Source organism: Rhinolophus hipposideros (assembly GCF_964194185.1).
Source record: "Rhinolophus hipposideros genome assembly, chromosome: 3".
NCBI lineage: Eukaryota > Metazoa > Chordata > Mammalia > Chiroptera > Rhinolophidae > Rhinolophus > Rhinolophus hipposideros.
The window spans coordinates 5,611,643-5,638,140 of record NC_138049.1 but is presented as its reverse complement, the minus strand read 5'-3'; the positions used below and the strand labels follow the sequence as shown (position 1 = coordinate 5,638,140).

The window sequence follows — 26,498 nt, the reverse complement described above, 5'->3', positions numbered from 1 at the left end:
TGTAAGTTCTTGCTATTTAGGACAGTGCTACTCAAAGCCTGGCTCCTAGAAGCACATTTTCAGGATGACCTGAGAGCTTGTTAGAAATGCAGATCCCAGCCCTGACCCCAGGCTGACTGGGCAGGGCCCAGCCCTCAGGTGACTCTGACACACTGTAGCTCGAGAACCACTGCTCTAGAGAAGGCTTCAAAGGCTCGGGTCAGTTCTTTGACTTCCTCTCAGAAATCATAACACAACACGCCTTAGAGTCTAAGTATGAACAGAATAATTGTCTATTAATGTCTACCACGAGATCACCCCTCATATTGCCCACTAATCCTCTCCCTTCTATAAATACCCAAAAAACATGTTGTCGGGTTTCAGAAGTTCTGATTTGTTTCCGCTGCTTTTGTGGTTACAGCCCAGCTATTCACACTTGAGGACCCTCCCACATTCAGACATCACCTAATGTCTTCTCTAATTTGAGCATCCTGGAAACATGAAGAAAGTGGGTTTATTTCTCTTAAATTTCTATATTTAAGGCAGAGGTGTTTAAACATTTTGTAACCAGGGATTTTTTTCCCCAAATGAAGCATATTTTGGGTGTGTAACATGTAACAATGGTAAATGTGGGCCGCTCTGGCTGCCATGCAGACTTGGTCTGTCCCCGTATCTCCGCGCCTGCCCGCCCCACCTGGTTGAGGGCACGTCTGGAAGGCTGGGAAACCTCGGCTGTAGGGCAGACTTTTCAGTGAGATCGGCCCCAGGACCTCTACTCCTGGCCAACTGAATCGCAAGTCTGGGTCCTAGAATGAGAAAGGGACAGGCGCCCACAGCAGTTTTTCCACACACTGGAGTCCATGAATCACTGCCCTAGGAACTCTAAACTGCCATTTTGATTAAAGGAAAATGATCAGATAAGCATGGCATTTGCCCAAGGTCATTCCTAATGAGGCCATTCAAGGTATTACATTCATTCAAACAGTAAAATTACCAAGATATTTTAAAAGGTGAAGTCCATTTTCTCTAAATAATTTTAAATAAAGGATTAGTTCTAAAAGTTAAATACAGAGAAATTCTGACAAAAGGCTTACTACATTTATAATTTTGAATAATTTAGTAAACATTTATCACTGCTTTTCTAGGAGAGTTGAGGGGAAACTATAGTCAACTGGATGAATATCCTGTCCTTAATGAGATAAAGTACATACAAAAAACCAGAGTACAAATCCTGGACTTACCCATTCCTCCATTTAGACAGCTGTCTTTTTCTACTTTTACACTTGACCCTAGAAAATAAATTTTCCTTTTTTCCCTCAATGTCATCTATGCTTTAAATCATATATATATATATATATATATATATATATATATATATATATATATATATATATATAATGTGTCATTCATAGTATTTTGGTCTCCATGTTGCTGGTTCCAGAACTCTCTAAGGCTGTGAAAGCCATACTAGTCTAGAACCGCCTATGCCCATGTCCTCACTTATTGCATGTGGGGGAGAAATAAGCTTCTACCTTGTAGAGTCATTGTTATTACTTTGTGTTTTCCATCACGCACAGTCAAAAATAATCCTTTCACTATTTAGACTGGAGAATAAAAGACTACAGGAAACATATTAATACTGTCAAAATAACAAAGGGATCTCCATCCTTGCCAAAGAAAAGCATGTTTGAAACGGGGTGTAGCACAGGCAGAAGGAAGAACTTTTCACACAATTTATGTTATTGGCACGCTATTCAGTTTCCTTGGAACCTGCAAATGACTAAAATTACCTCTAAAGTTCTTTTCTGCTCTTTAGATTTTTCTCTACATCATCAGAAATATAATCAATGAAATGTATTGTGAGAAAATAAGAAATAGAAGAAAGGAAAAGCCAAAGTTGAGAGAAATGTAGCTGTACCTTCATCATATATTAGACCCCAGCAGAGACCATCAAACGTCCCCACCAATCCCAGCTCCTCAAAAAAACCCACTGGTCATCCGCACACTGTCTCCAACCCTTATGTCTCCAGCCCTTCTTAATATGAAAACCCTGTACTTACCAAATTCATTGGGCTTCTTATATGTACCACCTCAAACTTTATACCTAAGAAGCTCCTTCTAGTGGTTCAGAACTCATCGTGAACTGAGTACATACCTAGTGACGCCTTTCTCCAATCCGACTTTAGTATACACAGCACTTTATCAGTGATAAGCAGTCATTGTAAGTACCTGGCTTTCCAGCGTGTGGGGCAGCATTCTCTCTGTCATCGTGCAGAATAACAGCCAGGCCCACTGAGTCAGTGGGGAGGACGGAGCTGCTGAAGTCCACACGAGTCAAGCTCTCAGGCTCCCTGGCAGAGCCCCTCACAGTGGTCTGTGGGTTGTTCCCGCCAGCTGTGTTTACAGCTGGGCCTCTTGTCCCGGGTCTCAGCACAACATGAACGATGCTTTGCTGATCCAGGTCACAGCTCTGTGTGGACGCAAAGGAAAACATACAACAACATGTAAGCATGAAGACACACAGTGGAGTGGCACTGCCTCTAGTTCTAGAGTGTGCAAACGCTTCTAAACTCTGTCTGTGAACAGTGTCCGCGTGCAGTCACTGAACGTAATGGAAAGCGACATGTGAAGGATCAGGTGGGGTACTCACCCTGCCTGCAGGGCCACAGTACTCACGCACGTGTCTGTCACACAAGCAACAGGAAACGGCCAGAAATGGAAATGTGGGCCAAATGGGGCACAACAACAAAAAAGGAAAGTAATAGTCAAAGGGACATGAACCCTCGTGGACAGAAAAAAACAAAACACACAGACACACACAAAATGCACTATGCTGCATACACAAGCACAGTGAAAAGTAAAATTCTTTTAAAACTGTTTTACTTCAGAAATGAGATGTCCTTATAATTCTCAACTTTAAATACTGGCATTCATGTCTGTGTTTAAATAGCACAGGGGGATGGTTATTGTCAATTACAGGGTAGGCATTTTTCTCTAGAATTTAAAATAAGTGTGTTATGGCTGACTCCACATACACCCCCCACGACACTAGTAAACACATCCCTCCCACCCCCACCCCAAACCCATGGGGAAACTGGTCAACAACACACTCGTGCGACCGCAGGAGCCAGGCCCCATTTTAACCAGTTTCACAGGAAAGAACAGCACACATTTACAAAACTGTTCTGCATCTGCAGTGATGTGTATCAACGGGAGACTTTCCAATTGAGTAGAATTAAAGGTAGAAGTGAAATTATTTGCTAGGACAAAACTAGACTGCCTTACATCAAATCCCAGTTTGGGAATCTACTAGACAAAGACGGTCACTCGTGAGCCTGGCACCATCCTCCCATGGAGTGGGGACCTCGCTCTCTCAACACATTTCCGAATCTCAATGTCTTCAATCTACCTGCTGCCATTCTCCCTTGTTTTAGGAATGTTTAAAGAACCCCCACTGCAAATCACAATGAGAACTCTACACACAATGCATGGTGCCCCACTCCCACCCACTACTCCCCTGCCTTCTTATCACATGAGGGAGACTGACGTTGGCAGCGGCTGCTGTCTGCCTCCTCCCCTCCGCTAGGACACTGGGACACCCTCTGGGCATAAGTGCCATTCTCACTGGTTTCTGGGGGCCTGAGAGACTGGAGGAAAAGGCAGCAACTCCAGCCTTACATCAAGAGTGTATCAGTGCCATAAGTACCTATGCTTTCTTCTATGAAATTTATTGTTTCTGGTCTTGTACATAGGTCTTTGATCCATTTTGAGTTAAGTTTGACATTTGGTGACAGCAGCCTACTTTCATTCTTTTGCACCTGGCTTTCCAATTTTTCAACTACCATTTATTGAGGAGGCTTTCTTTTCTCCGTTGTGTGGTTTTGGTTCCTATGTTGAAAATTATCTGCCCACATTATATAAGTATGTGGGTTTATTTCTGGGTTTTCAGTTCTATTTCATCAGTCTGTGTGTGGTTTTCTGCCAATACCATGCTATTTTGATTATCGTTGCCCTGTAGTACAAATTGAACTCGGGGAGTGTGATACCTCCAGCCTTGTTCTTTTTTCTTATGATTGCTTTGGCTATTCAGGGTCTTTTGTGATTCCATACAAATCTGGTGATTTTTTGTTCTATTTCTTTAAAAAAAATGCCATTGGGATTTTGATGGAGATTGCATTAAATCTGTATATTGCTTTGGGTAATATGACCATATTAACTATGTTGATTCTTCCAACCCACGAACGCAGAATATCTTTCCATTTCTTTGTGTCTTCTTCAATTTCTTTTTATAATGTCTTACAGTTTATAGGTCCTTTATATCCTTGGTTAAGTTTATTCCTAGGTATTTTAGTATTTTAGTTGCAATTGCACAAGGAATTGTTTTTTTTTTTCATTTCTTTTTCTGAAATTTCATTGTTAGTATATAGGAATGCAATGGATTTTTGTGCAATGGATTTTTGTACATTGATTTTTGTATTCTGCAACTTTACTGTATTCATTTATTGTTTCTAATAGTTTTTTGGTGGAATCCTTAGGGTTTTCTATATAAAGAATCATGTAGTCTGCAAAAAGTGACAATTTTACTTCTTCGTTCCCAGTTTGGATGCCTTTTATTTCTTTCTCTTGCTTGATTGCTCTGGTGAGGACTTCATGGGTACTAAACTTATGGACCTTGGATTCAGAGATGATTTTATGAATTTGACAAGAGGGCAAGGGAAGTAAAAGCAAAAATAAATGAATAGGACTATATCAAACTAAAAAAAATCTGCACAGCAAAAGAAACAATCAACAAGAATAAGAGGCAACCAACCAAATGGGAGGAGATATTTGCAAACAATACCTCCAATAAGGGGCTAATATCTGAAAAACATAAAGAACTTGTACAACTCAACAATAAAACAAATAAGCCAATTAAAAATGGGCAGAGGACCTGGACAGATATTTCTCCCAGGAAGACATACAGATAGGCAACAGATATATGAAAAGATGCTGAACTTCAATAGCTATTGGAAAATTCTAATCAAAACCACAATGAGATATCATCTCACACCTGCTAGAACGACTATCAAGAAAACAACATGTTGAAAAGGTTGTGGAGAAAAGGGAACCCTCATACACGACTGGAATGTAAATTAGTACAGCCACTATGGAAAAGAGCATGGAGTTTCCTCAAAAAATTACGAATAGAATTACCATATGACCAGGCAATTCCTCTCTTGGGTATCTACCCCCAAAATCTGAAAACATTTATCCGTAAAGATGTATGTGCTCCGATGTTCACTGCAACATTATTCACAGTGGCCAAGACATGGAAATAACCAAAGTGTCCTTCAATAGATGAATGGATAAAGAAGTTGTGGGATATATACACAATGGAATACTATTCTGCCGTAAGAAAAGATGAAACAGTGCCATTGTGACAACATGGATGGACCGAGAGATAATCATGCTAAGGGAAATAGACAGAAAAGGACCTTATGACTTCACTCATATGTGGGATATTAAACTGAAAGCAACAAATGAAGACAAAGAAACAGACACTCATAGACACAGACAATAGTCTAGTGGTTCCCAGAAAGGAAAGGGGAAGGGAGGTGGTAGAAGACGGAAAAGAGGGTTAAATCTATGATGATGGCAGGAGAACTGACTCTGGGTGGTGAGCACACTATGCAATATATAGATGACGTATCATAGAAATGTACATTTGAAACCTATATAATTGTACTAACTAATGTCACCCCAGTAAATTTTAAAAAAGAGTGTCTTAAGGGAACCTGCATAGGAGGCGTGTTTTGGAAGCTGGTAAGACAGCCTGGATATTCTGTGCCCTGTGCCCAGTAGCTAAAGAATTACATAGGACAGGCCAGGATGGATAGGTTTATTGGGGTGTGTCCCACTGCAGGTGAGGGGAAACCACCTTACATGCCTGCCCCAGGGCAGGCAAAGGTCTCTTCCAGGAGCCAATACGCCTGCAGCACCAGAGAGGGTCACTCAGAGGTGATTTACAGGAGGTGGTCTCTGTTCTGGCCCCATCTAGCGGGCTCAGGGTCCGGCAGCCTCACTTCATGGGACAGTGTCTCCTCCATAGCACCTCTTCTCCAAAGCGTGCCCCAGACTTCTGCACATCGACAAGCTTGCCCTATGCCACATGCCCTCACAGCTCTGCGTCTCTCCCCAGGGCAGCTCCTCCTCCTCCTCCTACTACTACTCAGCAGTAGTCACTGGTTAGTCAGCCATGCTCGGCCCCCTGTTCCACCCCTGTCCAACCCCTACGTGGCTTCCCTATTTCTGTCAACATACCATCGTCCCCCACATGGCGCAGGTGGCAAGCCCTGGCACCCACAACTCTGATTACCCGCCCATGTTTTCTGAGAGCTTTGACAGAATCACCATCTTGGGCTCCTCCTTCCTACTGTCACACCAGCAAGGTGCCAAGAGTGACTGATTCTGACTCAGAAATACATTATACATCTTCCGCTCCTTCCATCCCAACTGTCACCTCTCCGTTTTAGGACCCCATCTGTACAACAACTCCCTGACCTCCTGTCTCGTCTTGCAATCCATTCCATATAAGAATCGGTGGCATGTGCCACATAACCGTTCCAACGTGTCCCCCTATTACTTACTAAAAGGACCTAACATCTCAGCATCGTCTTCTAATGAGCATGCTTAGACTTGTCTCCTTTCTAGATCAACTGTCCTAGGATTTTTAGCTCCTTCACCTCTGTTCCATTGTGTACGTGGCAGGTTAGACTGTTCTTCAAAAACATGCCCTCATCTCCACTCCTCCTGCCCTTGACTTTTTTAGCAGATGTGCTTGAACCAGGGCCTTGGAATGCATGCACGCCAGTACCCTGTCCATCAGAGCACCCTGGCTGGTCCCCGCCTCCTCAGCCAGGGCCCCAAAATGCACATATGGCACAGACCTGAGCCCATGCCTAGTTGAGCTGTTCCCACTGCTTGAGCAAGCCTTCCTGCTGAAAGCAGGCTGCGGCCCAGACCCCCAGCTGCCCTGGAGACACATGGCAAAAAGATGCTGATTATGGATGGCTGAGGTTTTGTGGTTGTTCATGAAGCAGTAATGGCTGACAATACTCTATTTTCCATTCCAATTGGACTAAGGCATTCCATTGTTACATGTGGCCACACCCGTGTTCAGCCAGCATGCTAGAAACTGCCACAGCCTTCAGCCTGAATCATCCAAACAAACTGAATTCAGGACATGAGTGCACTCCAAGGCTGGCACGTGAGGACACTCGCTTCCCCACGTCCTCCTTCAGAATTAGCATCCTAACACCTCCTGCGGCTTTTATCCACCTGTGTTCTTTTAAGCGGGGCCCAAGAACTCAGGCAGGTAAAATTCCTCTCCATGTTTAGGGCTCAGGTGTTGCCTGAGATCCTCCCAGATCAAAGCAGTGCTTTCTTTCCCATCTGGACCCTAAGTATCTCCGCCCGCCATGCTCTTCTCACTGCAGTGGTCAGACCCTGGGCAGTATGTATGCAATATCTGACCTTCTGACTTCATTCAGAAGTTCTGGAGAGCAGAGGTGGGGTCACATGTCTGATTTTGTTTACCAAATACCTCACACAGAGCTTTGAAACTAGCAGATGCAGAAAAGAGGTCTATGAATTGAAAAGGTGAATGACTGGGGGTGGGAGAGGCAAGAATACATAAATGAACAAATATAAACAGTCGTAAGTTCAATACCTAAGGTGCTTCATGGGGAACCAGAAGACCGTGGAAGAAAGAACATGGAATTTAAAGCCAAAGAGATGTAATTTATTAGCCATATGATTTGGGACAAATTACTTGTGTTCCCTAAGCTTCAGTTTCTACATCTGTCATGGGCAATCACAGTATGAATTGGAAGACTGCTCTGGAGATTTAAGGAAACATACAGATGGCAGACCCTGACCCCAGCATTAACTCAATGCAGGGTTGTTCATATCGTCACCAACGTGTAGGAGTTTTGAAAACTGAAGAGGATGGGTCCCTCACTTGCACCTCAGTAAAGACTCAAAATCCTGTTTGGTGGCTCCATTCCCACAATCGTACTTAGAACAGGTACAAAGTAGAATCTATACATGTGACAATTATTCTGGTAAAAGTTCAGCTTTCTGTGAACTAAAAAATGGTAATTGCCGTGCGGGCCGTCCGGCGGGGTGGCCTGCGGGGTCTCTGCTCCCGCTCCCCACATAAGAACGCAGGACATGGTGAGGCCAAAAAGGAACACCCACGGAGCCATAGATAGGGGAGTCATATCACTGTATTCTCGCTGGCGGCATCCGCCTCTGCAATCCGTTTTTGCTACCTCAGCCACCATCTTCTTGCTAGCCCCCATTTTTCTGCTAGCGTAGCCACAGCAGTTATATTAGTGGCCAATGGCTCACTGGTTACAGCTGACGGCCAACTAGCCACAGCTGATGGCCATCCAATCACAGTTGATGGCCATTTACTACCCGAGCCAGCACCTTTCTATGTGAGGCCGAGAGCCTGGAAACTGCTTTCTGGGGTTCTGTTCCCACAGTAATACATAGTATATAATATATATATATACACACACATATATATTTATGTATATATTATATATACTATACATACATATTATATATACATATATTATATATATACAGTATTCTTAAATTTTAGACTTTGTAAAAATAAGTAATGCTACTCTAACAAAAACAAGCAAACAAACAAACCACTGGGGCTTGAAACGTTATTGGATTGCTTTCCAATACTTAAAGAAGGGTTAGACAATCTCTAAAACGATTAATAATGAGCTGCAGAAACATGTAATAATGTCACATTACTAACAAAGAGTTTCATGTGCGGTAACAATAACAATTCCATTAGTAATAAAAGTGACACAAGTCCATACTACTCATGACCTCTAACTGACCTCCGGACGGTGCTACAAGGTCCCCCGATGTGATGGGCTGTGTAAGCCCCACAGTCCTGAGGAGGCGCCCTCACCGCCCACAAGGGAGCGGGTGTAAAGCCGGGACAAGTGCTCCTGGCGCAAGTAACTGCCTCGCGACGTGACTTGTTGTTCTAGGTCGTGCCATGTCCACTTGGCAGAAGACGAAGGTGAGCCACAGAGGACTTTGGGACAGGTTCTAGGTCACCAGGTCCCGCGTGGGAAGCCAAGGTGGGAGCCCAGGCTGAGGCCTCCCCGACGCCCCCACGCGCGCCAGCTCCGCGTGGGGGGCTGAGAGGAGGGGGCAGCAGGCAGAGCAGACCCAGGCTGGGGGCCTGGTGACCAACAGGCTGCGTCCTAGGGACACGGGGAGCTCAGGAGAGCAGCAGACTCCAGGAAAGTCAAACACTAGAGGGCGGCCACTGGGGCTGCGACAGCCTCAAGGCAACAAGGGAACATTGGGAAGAATTTCATTAAAGCAGCAGTAAGAACCTGTCCAGTTCCAGACAAACGCGGGTCCAAGCGTGGGGACAAAGGAGAAGACGGCGCCTTGGGCAGCCAGGCCTCGCGGCCCGGAGGCCGTGCCAGCCCCGGCTGTGTTGGGGCAGCTCCCCTGCGGATCCCAGCGCCCCAAGACGACAGCACGCGTCGCCTGGCCCTGCACGCACTTGCATGGGGTTCCCTCTGGGACCAGACAGCTCCATCTTGAAGAAAAGATGCCGACGCCTTCTAACGACGCAGCTACAGTATCTGCTGTTGGGACCTCGTTCTTAACACTCAGTCCACCTACGTTTGCCCGGAGGCGCGTGCGAACCGTGGGGGTCACTGCCAAGGGGAGCAGACGTTTCCACCCAAACGTGACACATAACCAGGCTCTGCAGCCAGATTTTCTGTCTCTAAGCCCAGTGCTCTTTCAAAAATACCCATTGGGCCTTTCCACCTCCCTGAGTTCATGACACAAGTGTCATGTTGGACAGGACCTCCCACCAGTTCCATTTTATAAGCAAATGGATCAATCCACAGGCATCAATATCTTCTGTGCTCTTTAAAGTAGGCTGTTATCTTCAGTCTTCCATATTCTTCATTCATTTTTACCTCTAAGTCTGTGAAGCTCTACCTCATCAGACAAAATGCTTACATCATTTCAGTTGGAAGGCTGTCATACTTCCTATTGTGCATGAACTTCACATTTTAAGGTCGTACAGTCTCTGATTTTCATTAAAAATTTTTAATAGCGCACAATTTTCCCCCGAAAAGCAATACCGTAATTAACCAAGAATTATCAGATAAAAAATTTCCTCCTAATCTAATAGTCACTGATGCTATCAGGTTTTAATTTTGTAAATAATTTCAATATTAAGGAGCTCTCTCCTAGATAATTTTGAAGACACACTTTTTAAAACAACTTAAATTTTCCTCCTTTTTTTTGTGTTGTTAAAAATTCAGAATGCTTATTACTTGCTTCTTCTGAAAATAACTTCTAACAAACATGTTTTTGTAAGCTGTCATGCGGGGACTCAGGTCCCGCTCCCCGCACAAGAACACAGGACATGGTGAGGCCGAAAAGGAACACCCACGGAGCCATAGGTGGGGGAGTCATACCACTATAGTCTCCATGTGGCTAGTCAAGACACATAAGCAAGCAACCACCAGTACCCCAACGAGAGTTCTTCCTGCACCCCAGTCTCCCTGGCGGCCGGGCCGGGCGAGACACAGGAAGTGTCTCGGATCAGTAGGATCTGCAATCCTCAAGCCACTTGCCAACCACACTTGCTAGCCACAATCCACTCTTGCTAGCTCAGCCACGGCAGTTGTATCAGTGGCCAATGGCTCACTGGTTACAGCTGACGGCCAACTAGCTACAGCTGATGGCCATCCAATCACAGTTGATGGCCATTTACTACCTGAGCCAGCACCTTTCCATGTGAGGCCGAGAGCCTGGAAACTGTTCTCTGGGACTCTGTCCCTGCATAAGCTCACCAGAGTTTTTAATCATGTATTTTCTATGTCAAGTAAGGACAAAATGGCAATATTTAGGAAGTTATTGAAAGGTATTTTTAAACGTAACAGTTAGGGAATGTTCTGTATGGTTACTTCTAACCATGCAATCACGTGGCTAAAGACAACCTAAGGGCTCAGAGCTACTCAGAGCAAGTCAGAATAACCAAAAAGGAATTGTTCCCACTCACTTTTTCTTCCTCTTGAACTCCTGTGCCCCTCCAGTTTTCAATCAACACTAAATGCCAATTTATAGTAATTGGATGAGAATAAAAACTCTTCCTTCAACTTGATCTTTCTTTTCTTTTTTTTAAAGAGAAGTTTAAAAGATGATACTTTCTGATTTATGCTTTGAATTTATTGCACATTTCTGATGACTGGATTTCACTACAATCAAAGATACTATGCTACATAGAGACAGTGGAAGGTCCCTCTCTGGTTGCCAAAGGCTGAGTGATATAATTACTGGGAAAGGTCAATTAGCCCCACACTAATTAGGCAGTGTGTGGGCCCGAGCCCTGCCACCCTCAGGGTCCCTCCCACTGCAGGCCTGGGACCATTTCAGGGCTCATTAGGATTTCTACCAGAGGCAGCTCACGGGGGAGGGAGGGGAAGGAGACAAAAGAAGAATCGCTCACTTTGTTATATGTTAGCCATGTGGTAAATGATTTATTGTGAGAGGATAGAGCTGTGTGTGCAGGTGAGGTCCGGGATTCCATTTATCCACGCTCACCTTTTTCTAAATACAAAGCATAACAGGTAATCAATCCTATGCCTGTTAAAACCAAGTGAAAATCATGTTTATATGGTAAACTTCACAAGAAATGTTCCCCAGCGTTGTTTCTTTAAAAATGGTTTTATTACTAGTTATGATAAAAACTATAAACAATTAAAAGTATGTGGATTTTTTTCAAAAGAATTATTTTTTTTTACAAGTCATTGCATATGCTTTATAGTATTCCTGCTGGGAATACTGTAACAAACTGACTCTCCTTCTCACGAATATATGGCAAAAAGAGATGACTTTTTTGTTTGTTTGTTTAATTGCGATTTGCTTTTCTTTTTCTTTTTTTTTAATTAAAGTTTGTTGGAGTGATGACTGTTAGAAGTTGAGAACCATATGACTTCACTAATATGTGGTATATAAAACTGAAAACAACAAAGGAACAAGACAAACAATTAAAGAAACAAAAACTCATAGACAGAGACAATAGTTTAGTGGTTACCAGAGGGTAAGGGAGGAGGAAAGTGGTAGAAGGGGGTAAGAGATGACTCTTACTGAATAATAATCTACTTTATATTACGCCTTCCTCCTAAGGATATTCACTTCCCAAACGATTCATCCCTAGGGAGAAAATGTGACGCAGGCAGACTGGTCTCCCAAACTCTTCACTCCATACACTGCCTCTTTCTCACTGTGTTCTCCATTTCCCCCAAATTCAACAAGAACATTTATCATTGCCAAAGAGATTTTGCTAGTAATGTGCAGAAAAGATATTTTGCTGCAATGAGTAAATTTCCAAAAGAAACTAACAAGCAAGCAAACAAACAAAACCACTAAGGATAAAAACATCTTTATATCCTGTTTTAGAGTCTATTCCTTGCTAGCTCCTAAAAAACATTCTGCTACCATTTTATTCTCCCTGTTTGCTTCTGGTTTTCTTCATCCCTCTTATAATCCCACTTTCTAAAAGATGGTCTTTGGATGCTCTCCTCTCCCCCCTCCTGTTTCTCTCTCTGTCTCTCTCTCTCTCTCCCCCTCTCTCTCCCCGCACACACCACTTTCCCTTTCTTTCCCTCCCTTCTGTCTGCCACCCCTCTTTCCTATGCTGTATTTCTAATCCATGATTCCTATCTATGCATACAAGCCCACTCTCCCTGTCTCTGCCCTGTCAGAACCAGAAAGAACTAGGTGTGTCCCTTGCTTGAGTTACAGCCCAATGCTGGTTACTGCAGACCAAAGAAACAAGTGACTAAGCACAGGGAAATAAATTGATTTGTTCAAGGTTGCGATAAATTGGTAGCCAACTTGGAATGCAATAAGTTTTATTATTTTATGTCTTTAAAACAAACTATTAGACAACACAGGAGATGCTTTTCTTGAATCAGTGGAAAGCTAGAGTGATGATTTTGAACCATAAACTACTTTAAAATAGATCCCTACGCCTCAAATGAATCATGAAAAAACAAAACAAAGTAAAACATTTCTCTCAGGAGACAAAAAAAGGTTGTGTTCCTATCCAGTCAGACACCTACCACAGCTATAAGAGAAGAGGTGTGTGTATCTTTTTAATTTTTTTATAGGAGTTTGAGCCAAAACTATCAACAATTGCCAGAAAGCAAGATCTCAAATGCTCTTGGACAATTTATTCTTAAATATTAAAAGTTTCTCCCTAAATCAAGGAAATCAAGGAGATGCCCTAGAGTCAGGTGGGAGAGTATAGCCACATGCTATTATCCTCATCCAGGGGCGATTCAGGAAAACGAGTCTTCACATCCCTGGGTGGGGCTTCAGGGACTCCACAGTGACTGGGGGGGTGTGTGCGGAGGTGAGGACGGCAAGATTCAGGCAAGCTCTACAACCGCAAGGAAGAAACAAGAGCTGACAGGCATTCATATTTATTTATTTTTGAACTGACACAGACATAAATAGTTTCATACCTGGGCTGTAAATTCCTTAAGTTTCCAGCCTTGGGTTTAAATTTCAGATATAAATACAATACATTGTTACTTCTGCCAGCTCCTGTTTCATGAACTGAATATCTTATGTCATGTGTTGCAATCCTTCTACTCTGATCCATAAAACATGAAACTGCTACCCTCTTTCCCTCCTCTACTCTAAGAAGATGCCTGCTTGAGTCACCTCCGGACAAGTCGGCAGGCAGTACTGACGGTCTACAAACCAGACAAATTCTGACGTTCTGGCAGGCGACTACAAAAAGGATGGTTGGTGCTCATTCCTTCCATTGCAACTGCTGGGCCTGCCTCATTCTTTCTGGTCATTTATTCAGGAGAAACAATATGTTAAGGCCAAAGGCCACCGGAAGTTCATCCCTGAGAGTCACGGCTCTGGCAGGTGAGCAGACCGCTGAGGGAAGGGCCACGGGGTCAGCTGCAGGTAAATGAAACAGGTGCACTATGCGAGGATATTGACCGGGGTCTCCTAGCTTTACATCTTTACTTGGAAATAATTGATAAATACCGCTTGGTAAAAACACTTTTTCAAAATGTATCCAAGAGAACGCATCTATAACGCACCTCCTTTAGGACCTTTGACTGGGATTGTTATATGTTCACAATATGAACATACTTGGGTTATAAGGATAGAAGATAAGCTCGACAGAGGCTATTCTGTTTTTCCCTGCAATAAATCAATTGGGGAAATTTACAAAACTCTATTGGGGGGCATTAAAACTTTGGGGGCTGTGAGAGAGCGTCTCAAAGTTTGGGACCAGCATTTTGTGTGCCTCCCTTATAGAAGCTAATGAAACCCACATATGACAGAAAGGTCAGGTCAAATCAGATTATCTGTAAATCAGATTTACAGATAATACAGTTCAGTTGCATGTACGGAAACTCAAGGTATTTCTCCGCTCTGGTAGAGAGAGAGGAAAGGCAAGATGGGAGTTCACTTACAAATGAGCATTTGAGGGGCTGGGGCTCAGGCAGCCACCCATCAGGCAAAGGCATGGCTGTGGGAAGACCGGGCCCAGCAGAATGCCCTGGTTTCAAAGGAAGCTCTACTCTCCCTTGCATTTTAATTTTCTTCCAATGAACGGAAGAACGGTGGGTGGAGTATTGTCTCTCCCACATCAATGCCCATCGAGGACCAGAATGTGGCTTTATTTGGAAATTGGGTCTTTGTAGGTGTCATTAGTTAATGGTCTAGAGATGAAATTATCCTGGATCAGAACCCACCCTGTCCAATAACTGGTGTCTTAATAAGAAGAGGCGAGGATGCAGAGACACAGAGGAAAACGCCATGTGAAAATGGAGGCAGACCCTGGGTGATGCCGCCACGTGACAACAGATGGCAGAAGCCACCAGAAGCCAGGAGAGGTGAGGAAGGTTCCTTTCCTCGAGCTTTCAGAAGAAGGAGGACCCAATCGACACCTTGATTTCAGACTCCTGGCCTCAGAACTGTGCACGATACACGCATGTTGTTTTAGGCCCATGTCTGTGGCCTTGGTTACGAAAGCCCCAGGAACCTAGTAACTGAGGGAAGGCATTCATGGCAGAAGGAAAAGGATGTGCAGAATCAGGGCTGAGAGACTTAGGAAGTTGGGAGAGAGCGCTTGAACTCACTATGTATGGCTGGGGATAGGATGCTTTTCAGCCAAGTCAAACAGACTGGAGAGCGCCTACTTTAAAACTCCATAAAGCCAAACATATATATGTGTGTGTGTGTGTGTGTGTGTGTGTATACATACATATACATATATATATATATATATATATATATATATATATATATTCTTTTTTTCAACATTGATTTAGAGGACACTGTACACTGTGTGAGAGGCAGAGGTGAAGAGAACAGCTGGTTGCAGCCTCCTTTACAAACCCTGTCATCTTTGGTTCATTTTGCTTAGGTGACATGCCTGCTACTGTTAAAAGCTCCCCTTTAACTGTCAGAGGTCTCCCAGTCTGAAGGGTCAATCATATGGCCACCTTACTCATGGCTGCCATGCACAGAGTAGGTGTTCTAGGAGTAAGCTTTGAAGAACCTCATAAAAGAATTATAACAGCAGTAATATCTATGTATGTGAGTCGCCTACATGCCAGGCACGGCCCTCGGTGTTTCCTCATCTTACTCTGCGCATCACCCCTGAGATGGTGTCGTGCGGGGTGTCCGGCGGGGCGGCCTGCGGGGTCTCTGCCCCCTGCTCCCCACATAAGAACGCAGAACATGGTGAGGCCAAAAAGGAACACCCACGGAGCCATAGGGAGGGGAGTTATACCACTATGGTCTCCCTGGAGGCTGGGTTTACACGACGTGCGACCTGCTGTCCGCTTTGCTGCCAACCGCCCAACTCTCCTCGACTCTCCTTACTCTCCTTCAGTCTCCTCCTTCACTCTCCTTGGCTCCCCTCCATAGCCGAGGCAGTTATATCAGTGACCAATGGCTTAATGGCCACAGCTGATGGCCAACCAGCCACAGCTGACGGCCGTCCACTATCTGAGCCAGCACCTCTCCACATGAGGCCGAGAGCCTGGAAACCGCTCTCTGGGGCTCTGTCCCCACAGATGGGTATTACGAGCAGGATCCTCATTTTATAGATGCTATAACTGAAGTGCAAAGTAGTTAAGTCACTGCCAAAGGTCACACATGGCTTTGAAGTGCTGGGCCACCCATAGTTGTTTGGCACAATATTAACTGTTTGCAAATCCCTATAATAAACATTCACACATTGAATCTCTCCTATTATTTCCCCCAAGTATTATGTTCAGTATTTTAACAATCACTTAAGGTTCAGGGAGACTAAATGAATTAGCCAACGTTACACAGGACTTTCTAAACAGGTGGTAGGCTTCTACCCAGGTCAAAATCTGTATAAACATTATGTGAGGTGCCAAGACTCCCAGGTGTTCACACTCATCCTAGAGCTACGGAGTGAAGCCCTGCAGGGGCCGGCCCCGGCAACCTGCCGTGTGCTCACCTCCCCAGTGACTCTGAACGTGCAGGCAGGGGGAGGATCTCAGCCACGGGCAGAGATGGTCTGGCATTCAGTCCCCACCTATATCCTCCCTCACCCACAGGAAGCCCTCCATCCTGCACTCAAGGCACAACCTCCTTGTCCTCTCCTCTAGTCGGCTGTTTGCATGTTCCAGAGAGCCATACACCTGGGAGTACACAGACTTCCCTGGAGGGGTGGGGGTCTGACAAAGACACTCGAACCCAGGACGACTCTGGAACCCCCAAGACCCCTAAAAGAACCAAGAGTACACTCTGTGCTCAGGACCCAATTCGGAGAATATAGCTCAGATCAGTAAGCCATGAGCTCAAATTACGTAGCACCAAAAGCTGTGAAGGAGACGGCACTTACTCCTAAGTGGACGGGGAAGAGATTTCACCTGCCATGTAAACTATTCCAACGGGTCATACTGACTCTCAGAGAAAGCATGTTATACAATGCATCAAGAGAGAACGTACACATGGCTGTTTGTGTCAGACATTCACACACCATCAACAGCACACGTGGCATCAATTATACTGTAAAGGGCAGATCCCGGAATTAACACACAAACAGCGTGACGTGGGTATGCCCAGGGCACCCACATCGATAAGCCCTGCCTGTGTGCAGTAGATTTGTTAACCAATAAAAGGTTGGCAGCAAAACAAAGAGAAGCCGATGACAAAAAGCTGTTCGCTCTTAAGGCAAGTGAACACTTAAGGAGCTGCTTTCCTTTTCCTGGTTTTATCACCCAGCACACCAGCTCTGCTGAAAACACAAAATCTCAAAAGAAAAAGCACTGTAGGAGACAAGCACACACACGAGAATGCTATTTGGTCCCACCTTCGGGTGGAAAGAATCTGAAATAAGGGACTAATTTGGCAAATATAAGTACATTTTTTCGATACATATAGTTTATTAGGATTCTAGGGGGTGAGAGAGACCTAGGATGGAATCTGTTAAAACAATTTGTAACACACTCAGGCTTCTGGGTAAAAAGCACGTATTAAAAGGAGTATGTGCAGGGACAAAAAGCAAATAGATAACTATGCATAGATCTGAGGCCAATCACATATATGGACACTACATGTATATACACATACGTGTACATGCATACAAACACATGTGTATATGTATGTGGGGACAAAACCCCAAAAAACAGTTTCCAGGCTCTCGGCCTCACATAGAAAGGTGCTGGCTCGGGTAGTAAATGGCCATCAACTGTGATCAGATGGCCAGCAGCTGTGGCTAGTTGGCCGTCAGCTGTAACCCGTAGGCCATTGGCCACTAATATAACGGCTGTGGCTATGCTAGCAGAAAGGAATGGGGGCTAGCAAGAAGGTGGTGGCTGGCAAGCGCGGACTGCTGTTAGGACGGCGGGTTGCAGATTATGTAGATCCTGCTTCCTGTGTCTCCAGCCCAGACACCAGCGAGAATATATTGGTTTGACTCCCCTATCTATGGCTCCGTGGGTGTTCCTTTTTGGCCTTACCGTGTCCTGCGTTCTTGGGCGAGGAGTGGGAGCTGAGACCCTGCACGACAATGTACATGCATGTACATGTGTGTATATGAATATGTGTGTATGCTTGTGTGTATACACATGTACAAACTGGGGTGTTTGCTTTTCAGTTGGAATACTGTCATGCCGGGTGTCAGGTGGGGTCTCTGGTCCTGCTCCCCTCATAAGAACGCAGGACATGGTGAGGCCAAACAGGAACACCCACGGAGCCATAGATAGGGGAGTGAAACCAATATATTCTCGCTGGCGGCTGGGCTGGAGACACAGGAAGCAGGATCTACATAATCTGCCTAACAGCAGTCCGCGCTTGCCAGCCACCATCTTCTTGCTAACCCCCATTTTCTTTTGCTAGCGTAGCCACAGCCGTTATATTAGTGGCCAATGGCTTACGGGTTACAGCTGACGGCCAACTAGCCACAGCTGCTGGCCATCTGATCACAGTTGATGGCCATTTACTACCCGAGCCAGCACCTTTCTATGTGAGGCCGAGAGCCTGGAAACTGTTTTTCGGGGCTTTGTCCCCACAAATACATTAAGGGAAAACTTGGTTTTAAGTATTTGCTAAAAGGTCAAAGACTACAAATATATTACTACATAAAACTTATGAAAGAGATTAAAGAGGGCACTAGTTACAACCCTGTAACTAAATACAACTAAATAACTAAATACAAGTGTACAATGTAGGATTTATTCACTCATTCGACAAGTATTTTTTCAGCATCTGTTATGTGACAGGCACTGCGCTATTCTTTGCAGATGAAATAGTGAGCAAGGACAGTCAGTAAAACAAACGAACGTGAACCTCCCAAAATCGGTGTGTTTGGTTTTTTTTTTGTCCTGAATCTAGGTAAGTGGATTCTGAAGTTCATATATAGTAATGAACATGCAAGAATATTTGGAAAAATTCTGAAGAGTTATGAGCGGGTCTAGCCATAGGAGCCATTAAATACAGCATAAATCTCTATACCAGGGGTGCCAAAAAACGTATACACATGACCTGTATTCATCTTTTGTTAATGGTGTATATTGAGTATTACAATCTTAGTATATGTGCTGCCGAAGCGAGCACGAGTATTATAATTTTAATACAGTTTATTTTTTCTTTCTTAAAATGTGTATAAAATTTTTTTGGCACCCTCTGTATTAAACTACTATGATGCTGGAACATGTGTAGAGAATTAATGAAACAAAATAAGAAGTCCAGAAATCTACCCAATTTATGCTTTGGGAAATTTGGAATAGGCTAAAGACGGAATCTCAAATGACTGGAAGAAAACACACTTTTCAATAATGAACAGCCATTTAGAAAAAGATAGCACTGGGTCCATGCTAGCACAATAACACACGTAGTGTATTTATTGTACAACCATTCCTAGAAGAAAACACGGATGCATTCTTTAGTTTCAATGTAGGAACAGACTTTAAAACTCAAAACTATGATACATAAAATAGTAAATTTAACTACACCAAAATAAAAAACAGTCCTTTTCTGGCAAAACTCACCATAGGCAAAGGCAAACGACAAATTAGAAAAGATTTTCCACCTAGAACACAGACACAGAACTCTTAACAAAAACAGTTTGAAACTGTGTAAAACATATGAAAATTTACAAAAATATATGCAAAGGAATATCAAAATATGAAAAGATGCTGAGCTTTACTTAAGATAAACATAATTGGAACTATGCCACTTTACACCAATCACAGTGACAACATGTCAAAAGCTTGAAAAGCACAACTGGTGATGCCGTTCCAGGAACTGGCACAGGTCTCTGGGGCGGGGGGGCTGGCACTGCCTAGCAGAGAACTATGGGTAAGTTTTTCCCCACGATCTTCATGTCCCAATTTTAGGAATCTTCCCTCAAGAGCGTATATCTCCACAAGTATGAAACAACACGTGCACAAGGCTATCTGATGTGGGATTCTTTATAATAGCAACATATCAGAAATCACCTAACTGCCTGTCCATACAAAATAAGGAAATTCTATAAATAAAATGGGGCAGATCACTCTCAATTAATGTGAAGTGAGAATTTTCTTCAAAGGAAAGAAAACAACACAAAATACCACATACGGCATAGTATTTTCTATTGAAGATGGAAGGGGGAATAGGAACATATGTGGAGCTGTTTATTTTTGCAAAAAGAAACAAAAAGGATAGAATAGAAACTGTTAAAAATGGTTATTATGAGAAAGTAGAGAGAATGGTGTCAGAGATAAGGATATGTACTTCAATATATCTTTATACATAGCTTGACTTTTGAACCATGTAAGTGTTTATAGAATAAAACATAAAATTAAATAAAAAGGAAAAAAACAAACTGAAATATAAACAGACATGAATGACCCAACATACATATCAAATTGATAATATAACTATACATACACATAATTAATTCAAATAACTTCTGAACAGGTACACTGCTACTCTTTTGTCTGAACAAAAAAAGAAAAATCGTACTTTATTAAATTTACCTTTGGTGGTTGTATAGAGGTAGGGAATCTCAGACATTTGTGTATTTAAAATGGAAGAATTACCAAAGTTACTTATGTTTTGGGAAACCAGGTTTCTCACCGTGGCAAAAGCTACAGAGGAAAATGAGAAAGAACCTCATGTTGGATTTGAAATTGAAGTAACAATGTCCTATGAATCAAACAAAATATTTTTCATTAGGGGAAATTCCATACACATCCAAAGTAAGAGAGTAATCTAAGGAATACCTCCATATTATTCATCACCTTTTCAACAATCATCGACTTGGGTCCAAACTTGTTTATTCTATACTTCCTCCCAATTCCGTTTCCTCTATTGTTTTTGAAACAAATTGAAGACACCGTATTACTTATTCAACAAATATTTCATGTATGTATCTCTAAAAGAGAGAGATCTTTAAAACCTAATCAGAATGCCATTACAATATCTAAAAAATAATTACCAGTACATAACTCTTTAATAGTGTTTAATAGTCATCACATATCCCTGTTTTCACATTCTGTATTGCCCCATATATATGTAATTGCTTTAAAGCTTGTTTGAATGAGGATCCAGATAGGGTCCACATTATGTATTTAGAAAACATGTCTCTTATGTCTTTTTTATTTCAATATTTGTATTGAGATGTAAGTCTCATACCATAAAATTCACCCTTTAATGTATACAATTGAATGGAGCTCAGTATAGTCACAAGGTCATTGCGACCATCACAACTAATTCCAGAACATTTTCCTTGTCCCTTTGAATTTACAAGTTCCCGCTCCATCTCTCTGGGTGTTCCTCATTTTGTGATGGTAGCAACTATTGATCCTTCACGCAAAATCCATTAATTCGTGAAGATCGTAATATGGTAGTATTTCAATTTCATAATTTCTTCTCCAACTATTAGATGGAATGTTTCTATCAAAATAAAATTTCCCTCAACTATTATTTGGCTACCCAGTGGCAAATTTTGCATAGGAAGGAAAATTCAAGGCCTTCTTCTTTCTTTGTTTACAAATTTTCAAAATGAGGTGTTTGAGCAATGAAAACAAGTGCAGTTTTAAAAAGCATCATTAAGGAATCATGGCTGTACACATATTAATGACTGCAATCCATTGTAGTCATTACTTTTATTGATGCTCATCTTTAGCTAATGAGACTTAGAATGAGCTCCCGAATCTTAATAGAGGTCTAGTTTTGATTGTTTCCTTGCTGTCTGGTATGATGAGAGGTTCCAGTCTCTTGTGAACATTTCTTTGCCTTGACCTGGAATCAGCCATTTCTCCAAAGGAAAAAAAAAAGACACACACAGGTATTTAAAGAACACATCTGGATGGTAGAAGAACTGCCACGGCGTTTATCAAGGCTTCTAGGCATTTTCAGTGACCAGAGACAGGGTGTTTCTGCTTTTGTTTTAAGATAAAAATATGAGGCTTCAGCCTCATATTTCCAATTCAAATTCAGCTTAGAGGGTTTTTACTTCCATCGCTTCTATCTTACGTCTCAAACTTTTCTCTTGCTGAGAATCTTAGAAACGATAGGACAATGTCACATCATCATTTGGTTCACGCTCCCTTATAAACAGGACAGTTTTAGAATAACACAGTCCAATTGATTGCTAAAATAGTTCAGTTTTACTTGCTTTTGCTGCTGTTCTTTTGGCCTGGGATTAGAGCTCACTAAAACTGGATAGTCATATTCCTGCGTTCTAAAGCCACTAAGAATAGGGGGGCTGTGACTGCGAATGAAGATGCATTTCCACTTGTTTGTTTCAGTTTTTGTTTGATTCTTAGTGATTGCTTCTAAATATTTCATTATATTTTATAATTATATGGACTATTAATAAATGTCTAAATTCAAATTTAAAAAACATGAAATTGTCAGACAAGTCTCTCTTTTATCCTTGTTTATTCTAGTCTATTCAGTAATCCAAAAGCAACTTCTTTTTTTATTGTTTGTTTTTAGATTTCTGGTTTACGTTTCCATCTGAACTTTTTCTTTTTTTTTAGATATAACTGACATAACGTTACTTTTGGGGGTACACCATAATGCTAATATCTATCTATATGTAGATACAGATATATTGAAATGATATACATAAGTCTGTCACCACACATAGTTAAAATGTTTTTTCTTGTAATGAGAACTGTTAAGACCTACTTCCTTAGCAACTTTCAAATATATAAATGTATACAAAGTCACCATGTTGTGTATTACATTTTCAGGATTTAATTGTTTTATAACTGGAAGTTTGGACCTTCTTACTACTTTCATCCATTTAGCTCACCATCCCCCAGATCCCCTGAGTTTGACAACCCCCAATCTGTTCTCCGTATCTGTAAGTTCTGTTTTCTGTTTTGTTTTTTAGATTCCACATATAAGTGAGGCCATCGGTATTCATCTTTCTCAATCTGACTTATTCCACTTAGTATAATGCTCTTAAGGCCCATCCATGTAGTCACAAATGGCAGGATTTCCTTCTTTTTTAATAGCTGAATAATATTCCCTTGAATATGTATACCACATATCTTTATCCATTAATCCATTGAGGGCACTTAGGTTGTTTCCCTGTCTTGACTATTGTGAGTAATGCTATAATGAACACGGTAGACAGGCAGATATCTTTTCAAGTCACTGGGTTTTTTTTTTTTGTTTGTTTGTTTGTTTGTTTGTTTTCCCCTTCAGATAAACACCCAGAAGTGGAATTTCTGGATCACATGGTAGTTCTGTTCTTACATTGTTTGAGGAACCTCCTTACTGTTTTCCAAAGCGGCTGCACCAATTTACATTCCCAACAACAGCGCGCAAGAGTTTCCTTTACTCCACATCATCTCCAAAATGTATTTGTCTGTTTTAAAGGAGCATTCTAACATATACATTCCCTATATATTTGTATATAAATATGATAATATAATATAAATAAATATATACAAATATAGAAACATATTTATATATAATATATATTTCATTTTTTTAAACACAACAAATTTCAGTAGCAAACTTAATATTAACCCTGGCAGTTTCCTGCTTGGTTTGTTAAATTCAGTGCCCCCTAAAACAAAGGTCTCCGTTAATCTGTTCCCAGATACAACCTGATCTTCCCTGCACAACATTCTAAAATTTTCAAATTATAGTACAAACAGACTAGGTACACATACAAATTATAAAAATGTAGATACACATATTTATCTAAAAAACAAATAAAATAAAATCAGTACAATGAACAAATAAATCCTCGTACGCCATGGCCTAGGTGAACACAGACTACCTCGCCTAAATGCAGAGAGATCAAGTAAGCTAATTCTTGCTTTGGGGCTTTCAAACACCCAGGGCCCACTGAGAAAGGAGCCATTAACGAGATTTTAAGGGTAAGTGGGTGTCTTCATTTATTGTACATTGCATCTCACACCCTGACTTCTGAACTTTACGAAGCCTCCTGGAAGTATCAGTTGCCTTGTAGATGCTAATATTTGAAATTTGGATGATTTCCCATGAATATTTTTATTTTGGGGTTTTCTTAGGGGGAAAAGGAAAGAAAAACGGGATAACCTTGCACATCCACTTCGGTGTGTTCAGATCCGAGATGATATTTTTGAGCACCTAGTGGCAGAGACCAGTACTTCATCTATTTCCTCAGTCGCCATGCAGCCAACTTCATTCGCTGCCATCGCTGCCAGTACCTGGCAGGTATCCAAGTGTCAAGAGCCGAATCGTGTCCCCACGTTCATATGTTGAAGTCCTAACCCCTTAGACTATGACTGTATTTGGAGATAGGGCTTTTTGAAGGCAATTAAGTTAAAATGAGGTCCTGAGGGCATGTGACTGGTGTTCTCATAAGAAGAGGCGATGAGGGCACAGACATGCGCAGAAGGAAGACCATGGGAGGACACAGGCACGAGACAGCCATCTGCAGGCCAAGGAGAGAGGCCTCAGGAGAAACCAACCCTGCTGGCACCTTCATCAAGGACTTTGGGCCTCCAGAATTGTGAGAGGATACACCTTGGCTGTTTAAGCCACCCAGTTTGTGGCACTGGTTATGGCAGCCGTCGTAAATGAAAACACCGAGTATCTACATCTGCAGGTATCTAAAACTTTCAAAATTCCACAGCCTGGTATTAATAACAAGTACACTGCATTGCTACCTGCCCATTGACCTTCTCTATTTTTTCCAAAACATAGAAAAGGGGTCCTTTAGGGTCAGAATTGGGGTCCTGTGCTGTCAGAATCTTGACCGATAATGCAATGCTGTAGAATAAAATCTAGTGAGGGTTCATTTTATATAGGGGCTATACACCACCATTTACACCTGTTCTCAATTCTGTCATAGCAACAATTGTCATGGATCTCCCACACTATTCCGGAGATGTTTTTCTCCACGAGGGCCTCCTGTTCTCAGCTCCTTCTGACATCACGGCACAAAGGGGAGAGCCTGGGTTCGCCGCCACGTCAGAGCCTCCATTGTAATCAGACAATAACCGCGTTGTTGTAAGACAAAGGGGATGCAAGGTATTATTGGATGGCTCTGTTGAAGAAATAAAGAAATCCAGGAGGACATGGAGAGCTATTATTTTCTGAATCTTAGAGAAAAGGGGAAATAACCAAACATCTTTGGATCTCAGCTTTAATATTCAGGACCCATAATAGTTCCCCAAATTCTCATCAAAGCCACTCTTAACTTTATCCAAAAATCTGAAGGAAACTGATGATACACCCTAGTAGAATTTTTACAGTAGGCTCTTCACAAATCACAATTATCACTTAAACCAGCACTCAGTGCATGTTGTTAAATGAATAGCAATACTAACTACAAAGAACTGTTCTGAGCACCATATTTACTGAGCATTTTACATATTACTTGTAATCCTCACAATTATACTGAGAAGTGTTGTGACAGATAGTGCTACGCCTCCGGAAAATCTGCTGCTTCTTCTTCCTGGGCACCTGGTGGACTACATTTCCCAGCCACCTTTGCATTTGTGGCTGGCCCCATGAATCCTTCCTGTCAACAGACTATGAGTGGAAGTGATGGGTGCCATCCCAGGCCAGAGCATTCTCACTGAGGTTGGAGTGAAACAAAGGCAGACAAAGAAGGAGACAGACACATGAGAAAAGGGCTGAGCAGTGAGTGTGTGGGTAAAACATAAAAATACAGAAAAACTCACAGCTGCAAGCTGGGGGCTCACATCTGTGGTGTGGACCCCGCAACCAAAGACTACACAGGTGCATTTTGGCAGCACATGCAAATAATATTATCAGGATTTTGCAGTGTGAATACTCTTTCTAGAGATTGCTGTGCACCAGCTAAAGGTTAAAAATGACATCAGATATTAAAGTTCAAATGAGTAGGTTGAAAGGGGAATTTTCCTTTCAAATTTAAACAGTGCTGTAAATTTACACAATGACACATTAGGGGAGAGGTTTTTGTCGTATTTATTTGCTGGTTAACTTTGGAATCCACTGCCTTTCAAGACTTTTTTGGATGGTCTTTTTAATTTTTTGTTTATAGTTTGTAGTTGTCAGCCTTGATCTTCATGTTTCCTGTGCCAGACTTCATCATCCCCTTGTCACTTGTCACCTCCATTCTCCTATCACCAGTTTGTCTTCTATATTGCCTAAAACTTCACCAACATTTTGGACCCATTTTCACACAATCTTCAGCTCCCTGACATTAAGCATACAATGTTGACTCCAAGCAAATCTGTCACTTGGGATGATCATAACTCCTAATCAAAGAAGCAAAGTTCTAATCCATTTCTCCCAGAAACGAAACACTAAATCCTCCGGAAAGTGAGAAGAGACTTTTAATAAGTTGATAGTGTGGTTTAAATGGTTGCTATGACGACATCCAGATCTTTGGGAAAAACCATGGTAAGGCATTCATTAGAAAACTGAATTCTTTGTAGCAGTGAAAGTTGCTTCCTTCCTTTTTT

The 26,498-nt window shown here is 42.2% G+C and overlaps 1 protein-coding gene across 1 annotated transcript in view; it reads right to left on the bottom strand.

Annotated features, from left to right (window-relative positions):
• Positions 1–26,498, bottom strand: part of PRKN (parkin RBR E3 ubiquitin protein ligase) — a 1,140,411-nt gene that overhangs the window by 766,909 nt on the left and 347,004 nt on the right. Inside the window, exon 3 of the mRNA XM_081044895.1 lies at positions 2,209–2,449. Within this exon, the coding sequence (XP_080901021.1) occupies positions 2,209–2,449 (241 nt within the window). The remainder of the gene's footprint in view (positions 1–2,208; positions 2,450–26,498) is intronic.